The 11,519-nt window shown below is 49.6% G+C and overlaps 1 protein-coding gene across 1 annotated transcript in view; it reads right to left on the bottom strand.

The window, feature by feature from the left end:
* Positions 1-10,969, bottom strand: part of LOC308068760 (melatonin receptor type 1A-like) — a 34,999-nt gene extending 24,030 nt beyond the window's left edge. Inside the window, exon 1 of the mRNA XM_080399908.1 lies at positions 4,154-10,969. Within this exon, the coding sequence (XP_080256034.1) occupies positions 4,154-4,337 (184 nt within the window). The 5' untranslated portion in view covers positions 4,338-10,969. The remainder of the gene's footprint in view (positions 1-4,153) is intronic.
* Positions 10,970-11,519: the final 550 nt, after the last annotated feature.

Raw genomic sequence — 11,519 nt, 5'->3', positions numbered from 1 at the left:
CCATACACATGCTTAAGTTTAAGCACGTGTGCAGTCCTAGTGAAGTTAACTGTATCTCGCTGCTCTAAGGCCCTCTGCAATGCCAGGCTCCCTGTCTGCCTTCCTCACTAGTAAGGAAAACAAAGAGTTGTAGCAACAAAACACGGGGGCCAAGGACATGGGAAACTGGGAAAAAGTACAAAACCCCAAATGCATCTTGCACAGAAGAGAGATGGGCAAGAAGCAGATGAATGCAGCTTTCTGCCCTGATGTGGCAGGTGCTAGTTACCAGCTTGGCACCAGCCCTGAGCTATCCCAACTCCTGTCCGGTGTTAGCAGACAGGACAGGCACTGAAGAGTGAGGGTGAGACTGCTGGGGCTCTCTTCTTGCCTGCTGAAGGCTCCCTTCCAACACACGGGTCTGCTGGACAGGTAGTCAGGGCATCTTTGGAGCTCAGCACATAGAGCATCCAGGAAAAAGCAACCCACCAGGCCAAGAGAAAGTTTTCAAAAGGAAGAAAAAGATCAAGAGGTAGTAGCACTCAAGAGAGCCTTCTTCATCGACCTTAAGAATGGTCCAGTCCTGCAATCACCAAGTACCCAAATACCCATTCCCAAAATGACAGGTGCATGTTAACTGACATTTTAGCGTGACAAGCAGTAAACTAACCTCCACAGTCAAAGATTTACAACTGATCCCTCACTTTGTTCTTGATGCATTGTTTTTCTTGTTGTGGGTAACAGCAAAGGCATAAGGATACTACCAATCACTGAATTGGTGTGTAACATTACACAAATCACTTCATCACTTCAGTTTTCTGAGACTCTAATCCAATGTCGATTGTTTCAAGCAAAAACCCCACTTGTTGCAAAAAAGTACTAGTAGTTCGTTAATCCACCTTCCCCTAAGTCTAGGTATTTCATCTTTTCAGGGTGGAACTGTTGAATGACCTTATTTCTGATCTACGAATATTAGCAATGGAAAATGACACACATTAGGATGATTTACACCAAGCTTCTTTTTAAAATTACCTGTTCTCATTCCCTTCCAAATTATTCATAAAAGCAAGCGCATCAGTTTAAAGTTCAAGCTGCATGAAGGTGCTATCAAAATACAGGCATTAAAATCCTTATGCCTTGAATGTTTCCCTTGAACTTTATTTCAAAGTTAAAAGATCACAGACATCATAAACCAAGTTCAGTCTTTGCATGGGCCAGCATTAAATTGCCACTGCTCCCATCAGGACTGAATTGGTATCAGGCGCCTGTTAGATTACAAAGACACCATAAAAATAACCAGACCAGAACTATAAAACTTATTACAAGTCAAGTACATTAAATAAAAGAGGATCCTACCAGTTGCATCATCAGCTTCTGTGTCTAGAAGAGCATCTACTGAAGCCATGCTTGTGACTATGAAGGAGTCTGGAGTATCAGACACTCCTCGCTTGCTGAAACAAACTTCTTTGAGATACTGACTTCTCTGCTTTGATTTGATCAGTGTCTTTTACTAACCTTCTGACTGTCAGGAAGGTTACACCACTTGTTGAGAAGGTTTTTCTAGGCCTTCCTACTATTCCCCAATGCACTTTTTAAACCATAAGTCCACAGGTTCAATTTGTAGTTATCTTCCAAAAATATTTATATAATAGAGAGTGGGACAGAGATGCAAGGTGTTTTCCCCCACCACATCCACCTTTTTGGTAAAGTGTTAAATACTCCTTATTTCTGTTAGTCCTCTCTTGCAAGGAAGGAAGGAAGAAAGTCTTCAGTGTGACACATTTTCTTCAGGAGGTATCTTCTGTTCCTCCCTGACCTTTTTCCAGTAGAATTTTCATCCTGTGTCCTTTTTCCTCAACAAATGTGCCAGCAAAAGGCTTAATATAGGTTGTTGTAAAACCAGAAGTTTCTTATTACAGCTCTGTAAAAAGTTGTAACTGTCTTTATAATTAGCAAGTTACAAATCAGTTGTATGCATAAATCAGATTATTTTTCAATTTAATCTCTTCCTGAATAATCTCAGTTAGTGTAAACACAACTTAGGAAGCTTTCTTCTTCATACTCTTACAATTAGGCCAGGGTTTTCTAAATGGTTATGCCTCATCATAAGTTTACTTACCTGAGCAACCTGGTTTTAAATGAATGCCAAGTTTAATAGTGGTGCTCATATAAGTAAAGTTATGTCCGTGCATAGGTTTCTGCAGGCTTAGCCAAAAACACTTTGCACACATTTTTGAAGCTTATTAAGCATGTTTTTTCCAAAGTTTCACTTTATCCATGTACTAAAAGATAAAAATCTTTACTGTGAAGAAAAAAATTTAAAACTTTAAAAACTTGTTATTTTTTCCTAAAACAGACTATAAACTATTTCCCATCCTGCACCAAGTACCTACTTGTTTTCATTAATCCTTATTTCTGAGGGTAAAGCAGTATCTAGTTCACGTTCCAGTCTAGAACTGTTCAGAAGATCGCTCTGTTCTCCTAGCTGTAGAAGCTCAGAACTGCAGCAAACTGGCAACAGTTACCAGCCACGATGACAGAAAAGCCAAGAACAAGGGATGCTGCGAGAGCGAGCACGTGTCAGGATTCCGGGGGGATTACGCAAGATCTACAGGAGATAACACGCACACGCATAGAGCCCAATGATTCAGTTCTGTTTCCAGAAAACAGCCACCATGGTTATTTCGGACTAATTACCAGACATGTATGTATTGTAAACCCCCCACCAAAGTGCCGAAGTATCTACTTAGTGTTTAAGGGGGAGGAGAATATCACCCTTTCCCCTGGAGCTACGCCAGTAACATGCCTATCTCCACCCTTTCTCCCTCCTGAAAACCTCCCAGGGAACAAGGCTAGTCAGGTGCTGACTTGGACTTTGGGAGCCTGATCCTCCTCTGAAACAGACAGTACAGCAGCGTGTAACCCTGCCAGCTTCAGTGAATGGAATTTCTGTCAATGAAAGCAAGAGGAGAACACAGCTTTTAGAATTGCCATCAGCGGGAACCATAGAGAGGAAAAAAAAAAAAAAAAAAACCCCACACCATAAAATCTGTCAGTCTTCGTCCTGATCCTGTGCATTGGCATTCCGCTATGGCTGAATGAAAGTGAAACATACAACCCATTTTAATTACCTGACTTAACCTTTGCAAGTTAAGTATGCCGCCAATTGCCAGAGCCCAACACTAGCTCCCTTTATCAGGCTAGCTTATAGTAAAGCCTGGGCTCAAGTTCCCCCTTGGATGAATTTTAAACCACTAGCTAACGAACTCAGGGGAACCTGACATCCAGTTGCAGTGGGGTGGGGAAGAAATAAAAGCAGCATCCCAGTCGCCACGGAGTGAAATTCTGCTTTCATTAACAACGCTGGTCTCTTCACACGCTTTTTTTTTTTTTTTCAATGAAAGATGCACAGGGTTTTGAGTACACAGATTTGGTACACGTGCGCAGCAGCTGGTCTGTCATGATAAAGCAGAATGAATCTGAAGAAGTTCCTGCCTGTCTGACCAACAATCCATGAACTAAGAGGGATTTACTCAGCAGACCATCACAAACTCTATCCTGTCAAAATTAGAGATTTATTTTAAGAACGTGCCTAAATCTGTTTTGTCTGATGTTTCCCATCGCCGAAAGACCCGGGCAGCAAGCAGGAGGCAAACAAAGAAAATGAAACAACTCTCTGGGTTTTTTCGTTTGGGGTCTTTTTTCCTGAATCCTGCCATGTCTGCAACTTTTTATTTGCTTGATTTGCAGCTCCAACCATAGTATCCGTAACTGGAGACCTTTCTGTAACTCAAAGGAAATCCATGAGGATAACAGCATCCAGCAGACACACGCTGTATGCCGCTGCAGCATCCCCAGCGCCACGGCTGAATTTCATTCTTAAACAAGGCTCCCTCGCCTCGCTCGTTTGCGAGGTGGGAACCGTCGGGAGCTAAAAATAGCACCACGATTCGGTGGCGGGCGCTAAAAATACCCTTACCCGCTCGGTCACCGGCTCGCTCGGAGAGATGCAGCCCTCGGCCACCGCCACAGCCCATGACCCCAGCTGGGGAGAAGGCAAAGCGCGCCCGGGCAAAGTTACCCGGGCAGGGGAGGGGGACACCACGGCCCCGCGCCACCACCCCCCCACCCCCCACCCACCCCCCCCGCAGGCGGCCCCCCCGCCGCCCCTTACCCGCGTTCCGCAGCTTCTTATTGCGATAGACGGAGAGGATGACCAGCAGGTTGCCCAGCAGGTCCACCACGATGGTGAAGATGAGGATGGCAGCCAAGGTGGAGATCACCCAGGGCGGGCGGCGCTCGGGTGGCGGGTCCCGCGCCAGGACCGAGCTGTTGAGCTCGCTCCCGTTCACCCTCATCCTGCCGCCGCCGCCGCCCGGGGCACGGCCCGCGGCGCTGCCTCCCGCGGGGGCAGGGGGGGCGGGGGGTCCCGGCCGCAGCCGCCCTCCACCGCGGGGCCGCCCGCCCGCCCGAGGGCGGAGCGGGGCTGGCGGCAGCGGGCGCAGCCCCCGGGGTGGCGGCGACGGCTACTGCCACTCCAGCGAGGAAGTTTCCCTGAAGTGTGCATGTGCCGCGGCGGGACACTTTTATAGCCTCCCCCCCGCGCCTCCCGCCCCGCCCGCCGCCGCCGCCACCGCTGCCGCCAGGTGACACCGAGCCGCCCCCGCGCCCGCACGTGCGCGGCCGGGGGCTCCAGCTGCCGCCCGACGGCGGCGGTGGCGCGGCACCACAGCGCCCCCCCGCGGCGCCCGCCAGGCGCGGCAGCCCCATTCAGGTCCCCCCATTCATCTTCCCGGCCGCTCCATTCAGCCGCGGAGGCGCGAAGGGGATCGATGGGATCTGCCGCCTGCGGCGCGGCGGTTTGCGGCGCCCGGGCCTATTTTTAGCTTTCCTGGGCAACGCCGTCTCCTAATTAGGCGCGCGCCGAACTCCCTCCCCCACCTCCCCCGCCTTTATTTAACATCGCACCCGCCCGGCAACGTGAGCGCGGCGAGAAACCCCCCATCGGGGCGCCAGGCGGTGCTGCTATAAAAAGCTCCTCGCGAAGCCACGCGGAGGGGGGGCGTCTGAGGACCCGCGTCCCCAGGGCACCACGTGCCGCTGCTGCAAGGGGATGGCGGCGGCGCGGGGAGACAACATGCACACATCCCCCCGGCAGCTTCCCCCTTACTCCCCCCACCCACCACCCTGGCAGCGCGACCGAGCCGCCCGGCGCAGCGGTGGGCGCGGCGGGGGCTGGGAGCCGGGAGCCATTTCCCGGCTGTAAGGGCAAGGTGGTTGAAGGCACGGGGTACCCCCTTGCCCCCCTCGAGCGGTCCGTGGGACGGTAAAAAATAAAAAACAATAATAATAAGAAAAAAGGCAACTTCTTCTGACGGTAATGACGGCGCTGGCCTCGCCTGCGCGGTGTAACCCCCAGCCGCTGCCAGCCCGCGAGCGAGCGCTCCCGCCCGGGGTGAGTGAGGGGCTGTGGGCGGCGGCTCCCACGGTGCCCCGCCGAGTGCGGGGGGTGCTGGCGGCCTCGGGACACCCCCGCGCACCCCTGTCCCGCCCGAAACTCCTCCTGGGGTGCTGCTAACTTGGGGTTAACCCCGAACATGGGCGGGGCGGGGGGGTCCGCATCCGCGGGGCGGGAGTCCCCCTACCCCGGTCACGCAGCCCGCGCCCGGCGGTGGCAGCGCTATGTGTGGCGGCTGCCCTCGCTGATGAGTAATTAAAGCCGGCGTTATGAGCGCCTGTTAATAGTTATGACCGACGTTGGCTCGGCCGGCCACGTTACGCAACGGCGGCGGGGGGCGACAGGCGGCCGGTCCGTGCCGCGGGGCCGCGGCGAAAGCAGCAGCGGCAGCTCGTACCCCTGCGGCGCTGCCCCCGCCCCAGTGAGCCCCCGCTTCGGGAGCAGCCGGCTGCCGCCGCTCCGGAGGGGCGCGGAGGGACAAGACGGCCCCCCGCCCCGGCCAGCCCCGCACGGCTGGGTGGGTGGGCTGGGTGAGTGGGCTGTAGGGGCGGTGGGTGTCAGGGCACCCACGAGCGACCCAGGGTTTCTTGCAGCAGAGCGAGGAGCGCGGCGTCTCGGCCTCCCGCGGGTGCACGGCAGCGCGTTTTCCGTGGGGAAGCGCCGGGTTTGCTCCATCACTTAAAAAATGCTCAATATTCCGGCAGCGTGTTTTCCTCCCTGCCCCCCTTTGCAGATGATCCTGCAGAGAGAGAAAAACGAGCGTGTGTGTCCTTGTAGGTGCATAGCAAATAGGTTCTCCAGCTGTGGGAGAAGGCTAAAATTAGAGGAAGCCGGTACCAGGGGGCATCAGATCAAGCGCAGGTACAGGTGGGGGCAGGCAGGACTTCCTGGTTCTCTGCACACCTCAGCAAGTGTTTCACCGGACAGGAGGGGCTGCCTAGGGAGAGCTGTGAAGTTTCACAAGGTCAGGTATTTTAAACCAGAAGGTAGAGCGGCAATGAGGATCAGCCCAGGATTTTGCTTCAAAGAAAGGGAACCTGATCCATGCAGGGACTGATGTCCTTTGTCTCCTTGCCGGGACGTTCAGCGATAGGTTTGCAATTTAGACCCGCAGGGGAAAGGAGACTTTGCTCGGTCCCTCTTTAGCCTTGTGACACGGGTGTACACTGGGCACAAAGGCTGCCTGTGCTGGTGAGCAATGCTCAGGGAGAGGAATGTTCCTGAAGAGGTCTGGAGAGGTCGTACCAGAAAACCCTATGAAAGCTAAGGGTGACCAAGCACTGCTAAAGACCAAGATACGCTGAGAAGCCTTGTGCCAACGCTCCATGTGCTGGCTTGGCTTCCTGGAGAGTGGGAGCTGAGTACGTGGGTCAGCCTCCAGCCAGGACTACCTTCCCATTTCCCCCCTCACCTCGACAGAGACACCTCACCTAAAATGCTCTTTAAGGTCTTACAGGTGTTTACTCACTTTTTGAAGTTAGAGACTTTGAGGTGCCACCGAAACAAGCAGGCTGTGAAAACCACGGTGGAGCAGATCCCACAAGTTCAGGCGAATTCACACTGACCACCATTCAGAGTCAATCAGACAGTCTTAGAGGCACTTCGTCTGCAGCTGTTACAACCTCTGGGGCTGGTCTCTTTCCTTGCATTTTCTACACTTTTTTTCTATAAATGCATTTTTAAAGTGTAAGTGAAAGTTAAATTATGCTTTATGTGAAAGCAGCATAGCAGTCATTGAGGCACGAGAACAAGAAAATGGGGCCGGTCACCCCATGTCATAATAATTTAAATCAGGATTGACTTCACCGTAATCAGCAAAGTTAGCAGATATCTGAACCAGCTTCTGGTGAATTTACTTTATTACATGAAGAAACACAGAGCTTGTCGGGTCTGCCTTAGGAGAGCCCTGATTTGCCTTTGCCTGCGTTACGCTGGGGGTGTGCCTGTTGCCAGTCCTGTCTCCAGCCTTGTGTCCTGGCTGATCCTGGGACCAATGTCATCATCTTGATTTTGGTCATGTGTCCTGTTGATCCTGCCTGGGCTCTCTGGATGGGTGCCAAGCCTGACTCATCTCTTCCCTGTCTAGGTCTGTCGGCGGAGCCTGTTGCCAGCACCTGGCTCTGCCTGCTGCTCTTACACCCTGTGAGACCGTGCTGTGGTTGGTGAGGGTGCTGCCCGCACTGCAGTTGCTGCTGGCTCCTGGCTTGCCTTCCCTTGTGGAGAAGCTCTTACTGCTACCCAGCAAGGGGCACCAGACGCATGTGGGAAAGGAATGGATCCGCACCACCCGTCTGAAAAGATAGGTGGAAATGTAGAAAGCGTGAGAAGAAAGTAGCGATTCAGCTGGTTGTCCGAGTAAGAAAATGGAGGCTGCCTGGTGGGTGAGACTGTGGTGGTCATTAACGGGACCAAGCACTGGGAGTGTGCCAGCATGGGCGCGTGGCACCGAGAGCAGAACAGGAGGCCAGAAGGTGATAACACTTGCCTGCACCTGGAGAAGTCTTTGCCAGGGTACCGCGTGCTTTCCTTCCATCAGAGGGAATGGCTGGGGAGGCTGGTGACAGGTAGCATACCTTGGAAAGGGCTGACTTGGACACAGATCTGGGAGGAAGGCCTTGGAGGGCTGTACTAGGAGAAGAAACTCGGTAAGCTGTGGTGCCCGTGGCAGTGAAGCAGCAGTTTCTGCTATCTTTTAAGTTCTGGTGCCTTTCTCTTCTGCAGAGAAGCCCAGGAGCTGCCTGAAAGAAATAAATGCAGGCTCTGTTCTGCTCAATCCCAACAGGCATTTCTGTAGTGAAATGCAGAAACTATGTCAGAGCTGAGGGGGAAAGGGGTGAGGTAAATAAAGCGGCAGCGTGTTTCCGTGGTAGGCAGTAGTGTGGAGAGTAGGAGCAGCTGCTCGTTTGAATGCTCCACATGAAATTACATGGGTGCAGATTCTGCCTGGTGCTGTTCTTTATAGTAAAGCTTGTTATGGTGAGCCCTTCAGAGTTCCCCCCGTTATGCTGAAGAACAGTTATGATGCTGATGGTTCTTGGGCACTCGTAAGGAAAAAAGAAACCCATAGGTCCTTGTTACCGTGATGCTGTGAGCCACTATCACTGTTACGGCCTCTTGGGCTGCTCTCCTGGAGCGCTGGCATCGTTCTTTAGTTGTCTCCACAAACTTGCCTTGGCAGCTGATGTTCAGTACACAGCTCTTGTCAGTACACCTACGAGTAAACATGTGGGACAATTCCACTTCCTCAACAACGAAATTGGTTGGCAATGGGTATGTTGTATCTCATCCCGTGGTGGGAGGGACCTGCTTTTCATGACATCAGAGCATTGGTTGTGATGCTGCACTACAAATGAACTTGGCTTTTGTTCCTTCTGTCTTTTAGGGGAATGATTTTGAGTGCTAAAATTTCATCATGTTTTGTTTTGTGATCTACAGTGCTCTTTCCCTACTGCATCTGTGTGACAAGTTTTTTATTTCAAGTGGGTTTTTCTCACAACCTGTGGCACCTTCTACCTGCATAATGTAGCACCTTCTACCTGCATATCGTAAGTCCTAAAATAACGGTGTAAATTGCGTCTTGTCTCTAAGCACCATTTTTGGGCAGATGATGTAAGAGATTGTTGGGAAATGTGCCAGCTCTTTAGTTCTTCATTCAGCACTGCCTCAGTGCATTCAGAGAGAGCTGCTGTAAGAGCTCTAGTGCAGCGCGGGCTGCTTCTGCTCTGGCGTCGGGGTTTCTAAGGTAAGATGCTATTCACCACATGGCTAGGACAGGGAGAAATGCTCTGTAGAAGTGGAACTATGTCGTAAGAGTCTTCTCTGCATTAATACCCTTCTCCTGCAATATGATATGGCCTCAACAGGAAGCAATAGTAGCTTCTCACTGCATGGTAGTATATTATCTAACTGTTAAGCCTTCTCCAGGATGACTAGAAAATTATCTTTGAAACTTGGCAAGGAGAAGAGGATTAATCTTGGCTCATCTGTGTTTTAGGGTGGGAATGTGTAATGCTGCATATTGTAGCTGTTTTAAGCATGCTACCTCTTGATTTTAAAGATTTATTTGGAGCTAACTTTGAACGTGGGAAGATGGGGTGGGTAAGGTTCAGGGCTATAAATCCAGGTTGAAAATTGATACTTCCTGAGGTCTGGCACCAAAGTTGCTGAGATAAATGAGTTAATACTCAGCTTTGCCATCAGTGGCTCCAACGCCGTATTAAATCAGTGCTTCTAGTGGTAGGTCACACCAAGGGGCTAACTTGTTATGTGTAAGCGTAGGGTGAGGTCACTTACCTCAGACTGTACCTTTACCACATGATCTGTTTCCTTGCCTTGTCCATTTCTTTGTCCTGTGATTTTTCAGGATATTGGTCCCTAGCAACTGCTTTTGAGAGCTGATGGACACAGTTTGTTCCAAAATGTTGGCAGTCCAGTAACAAGCAAAGCTGTTGGGCAGGGGGGCCTCTGTGTTACTGCATACTTATGCTCTGAGGAAACAGATCTATTTTGATGTTTGTGACTGCCTTCTGCTTCCTTCAAGTCTACATTTACAACATTAAGAACAGGGATTTCCATGGCACTAGCATTTTATAGTGTCATGACAACATGTCACTCTTCTGCCCTGCCTTCTGAGCACGGTTCCAGACACTGCCTGGTATGTACCATTTACTTGCATGAACTGTGGAAGTCAAAATACTCCTGCAATAAAATTAAAGTTCTGCCAAAAGCCAGAACATACTGGCACATTCAGACCATCAGCTGGTATTCTTTTCTTGCATGGCTGCTGCCTCTTCATGTATGCTGTTACAGTGCTTTTTTATTTAGCAGACTCTGAAGTTCACGCTGCTTCCAGTCCACCATTTCTCTAGTGTTCTCGCTGTGCTGACCAAATGCAGGCTGTCTACTTAACACCTAAATTTGGTTTTTTTCTGTACAGGACTCAACATATACTTCCTATGACAATGAAGGAAATAGCATGTTCCTTTAACAGAGCATACAAAATGGTTTAGAATAGAAATAACATTCTCTTTCTGGTCCTATATTTTTTATACTCGCATTTAAATATTCTGCTGTTGTGTGTTCATTTTTTTCCTTCTCAGCAGCAATTTTAACACCTTTCAATATTCCCTTGTATTCTCTTCCAGGACTGTTTTCTCAGTCCTAGTGAATGTTTTCTTTGGATTTCCTTTTGTTTAAATGTGGGGAAGAGAGGGGACATGTTTTGAATTAAAATTACTGAAAGGGAAAGGGACTACAAAAAGAATTGACTGCAGTAAAGATTCATCTATTAAAATTGAGCCAATATGGTTCTTAGCAAGCATAGAAAGGCAGAAAAATACATACAAGCTCAAAGGATGTGTAAACAAGTTAAAATGGAAATGGTTGAAATGCATGGGAAGAATTGAGATTGATAGTCTTTGACATGAAGCTAGATGAGAGTGAGCCAGGGGTGAGGTAGGGTAGGGTGCCGAGTGGGGGAAATGGAAGAGGTTAAAATGCTTACAGTAGAAAACCGTATGATTGTTGTGTGTAGTCAATTAATAGTCTGCTGAAATCAGTGGAATAAAACTTGACTGAAACAGTGATGATACAACCCCGTGATGTAGTGCTATGGAGCACTTGGCAATGGGCCCTTTAAGAAAATACATGCAATTAGAATTGATGGAAAAACACCAAGACCTAATCTGATTTGAAATCCTCATAGGCTGTACAGAGTGTTTTTGATAATACAGACGCTCATAAAAAGAGGAATCAGTAACATAGTTTCTTTCAAAGTCTATTCAACAAATACAGGCTGAGCCCTTCTGTTAGAATATCATCAGAAAAGCAAGGCATCTTCAAACAGTTTCCCTTGTCTGCAGTCTTTCCTCAAGCCTTTTCAGTCTTGAGTCTACAAATAACAACTTCTTGGTTTGGGTTTTTTTTGTTTGTTTCTGCTTGCCCCCCATTTACCTAGAGAAGGCTCAGACGCAGGTTGTAGCTGAGAATAAGGCTCATGACATTGATTTACCTTCCCCCTTTGTCTATGAAAGTGACAACACTTCCATTAAATCATCCAGGTGATAGGCCACTGTGAGCAGTT

This window comes from Falco punctatus (assembly GCF_963210335.1).
Source record: "Falco punctatus genome assembly, chromosome: 1".
Classification (NCBI taxonomy): domain Eukaryota; kingdom Metazoa; phylum Chordata; class Aves; order Falconiformes; family Falconidae; genus Falco; species Falco punctatus.
Note: the sequence above shows the minus strand (reverse complement) of the source record. Positions and strands in the feature narration are given on the sequence as shown.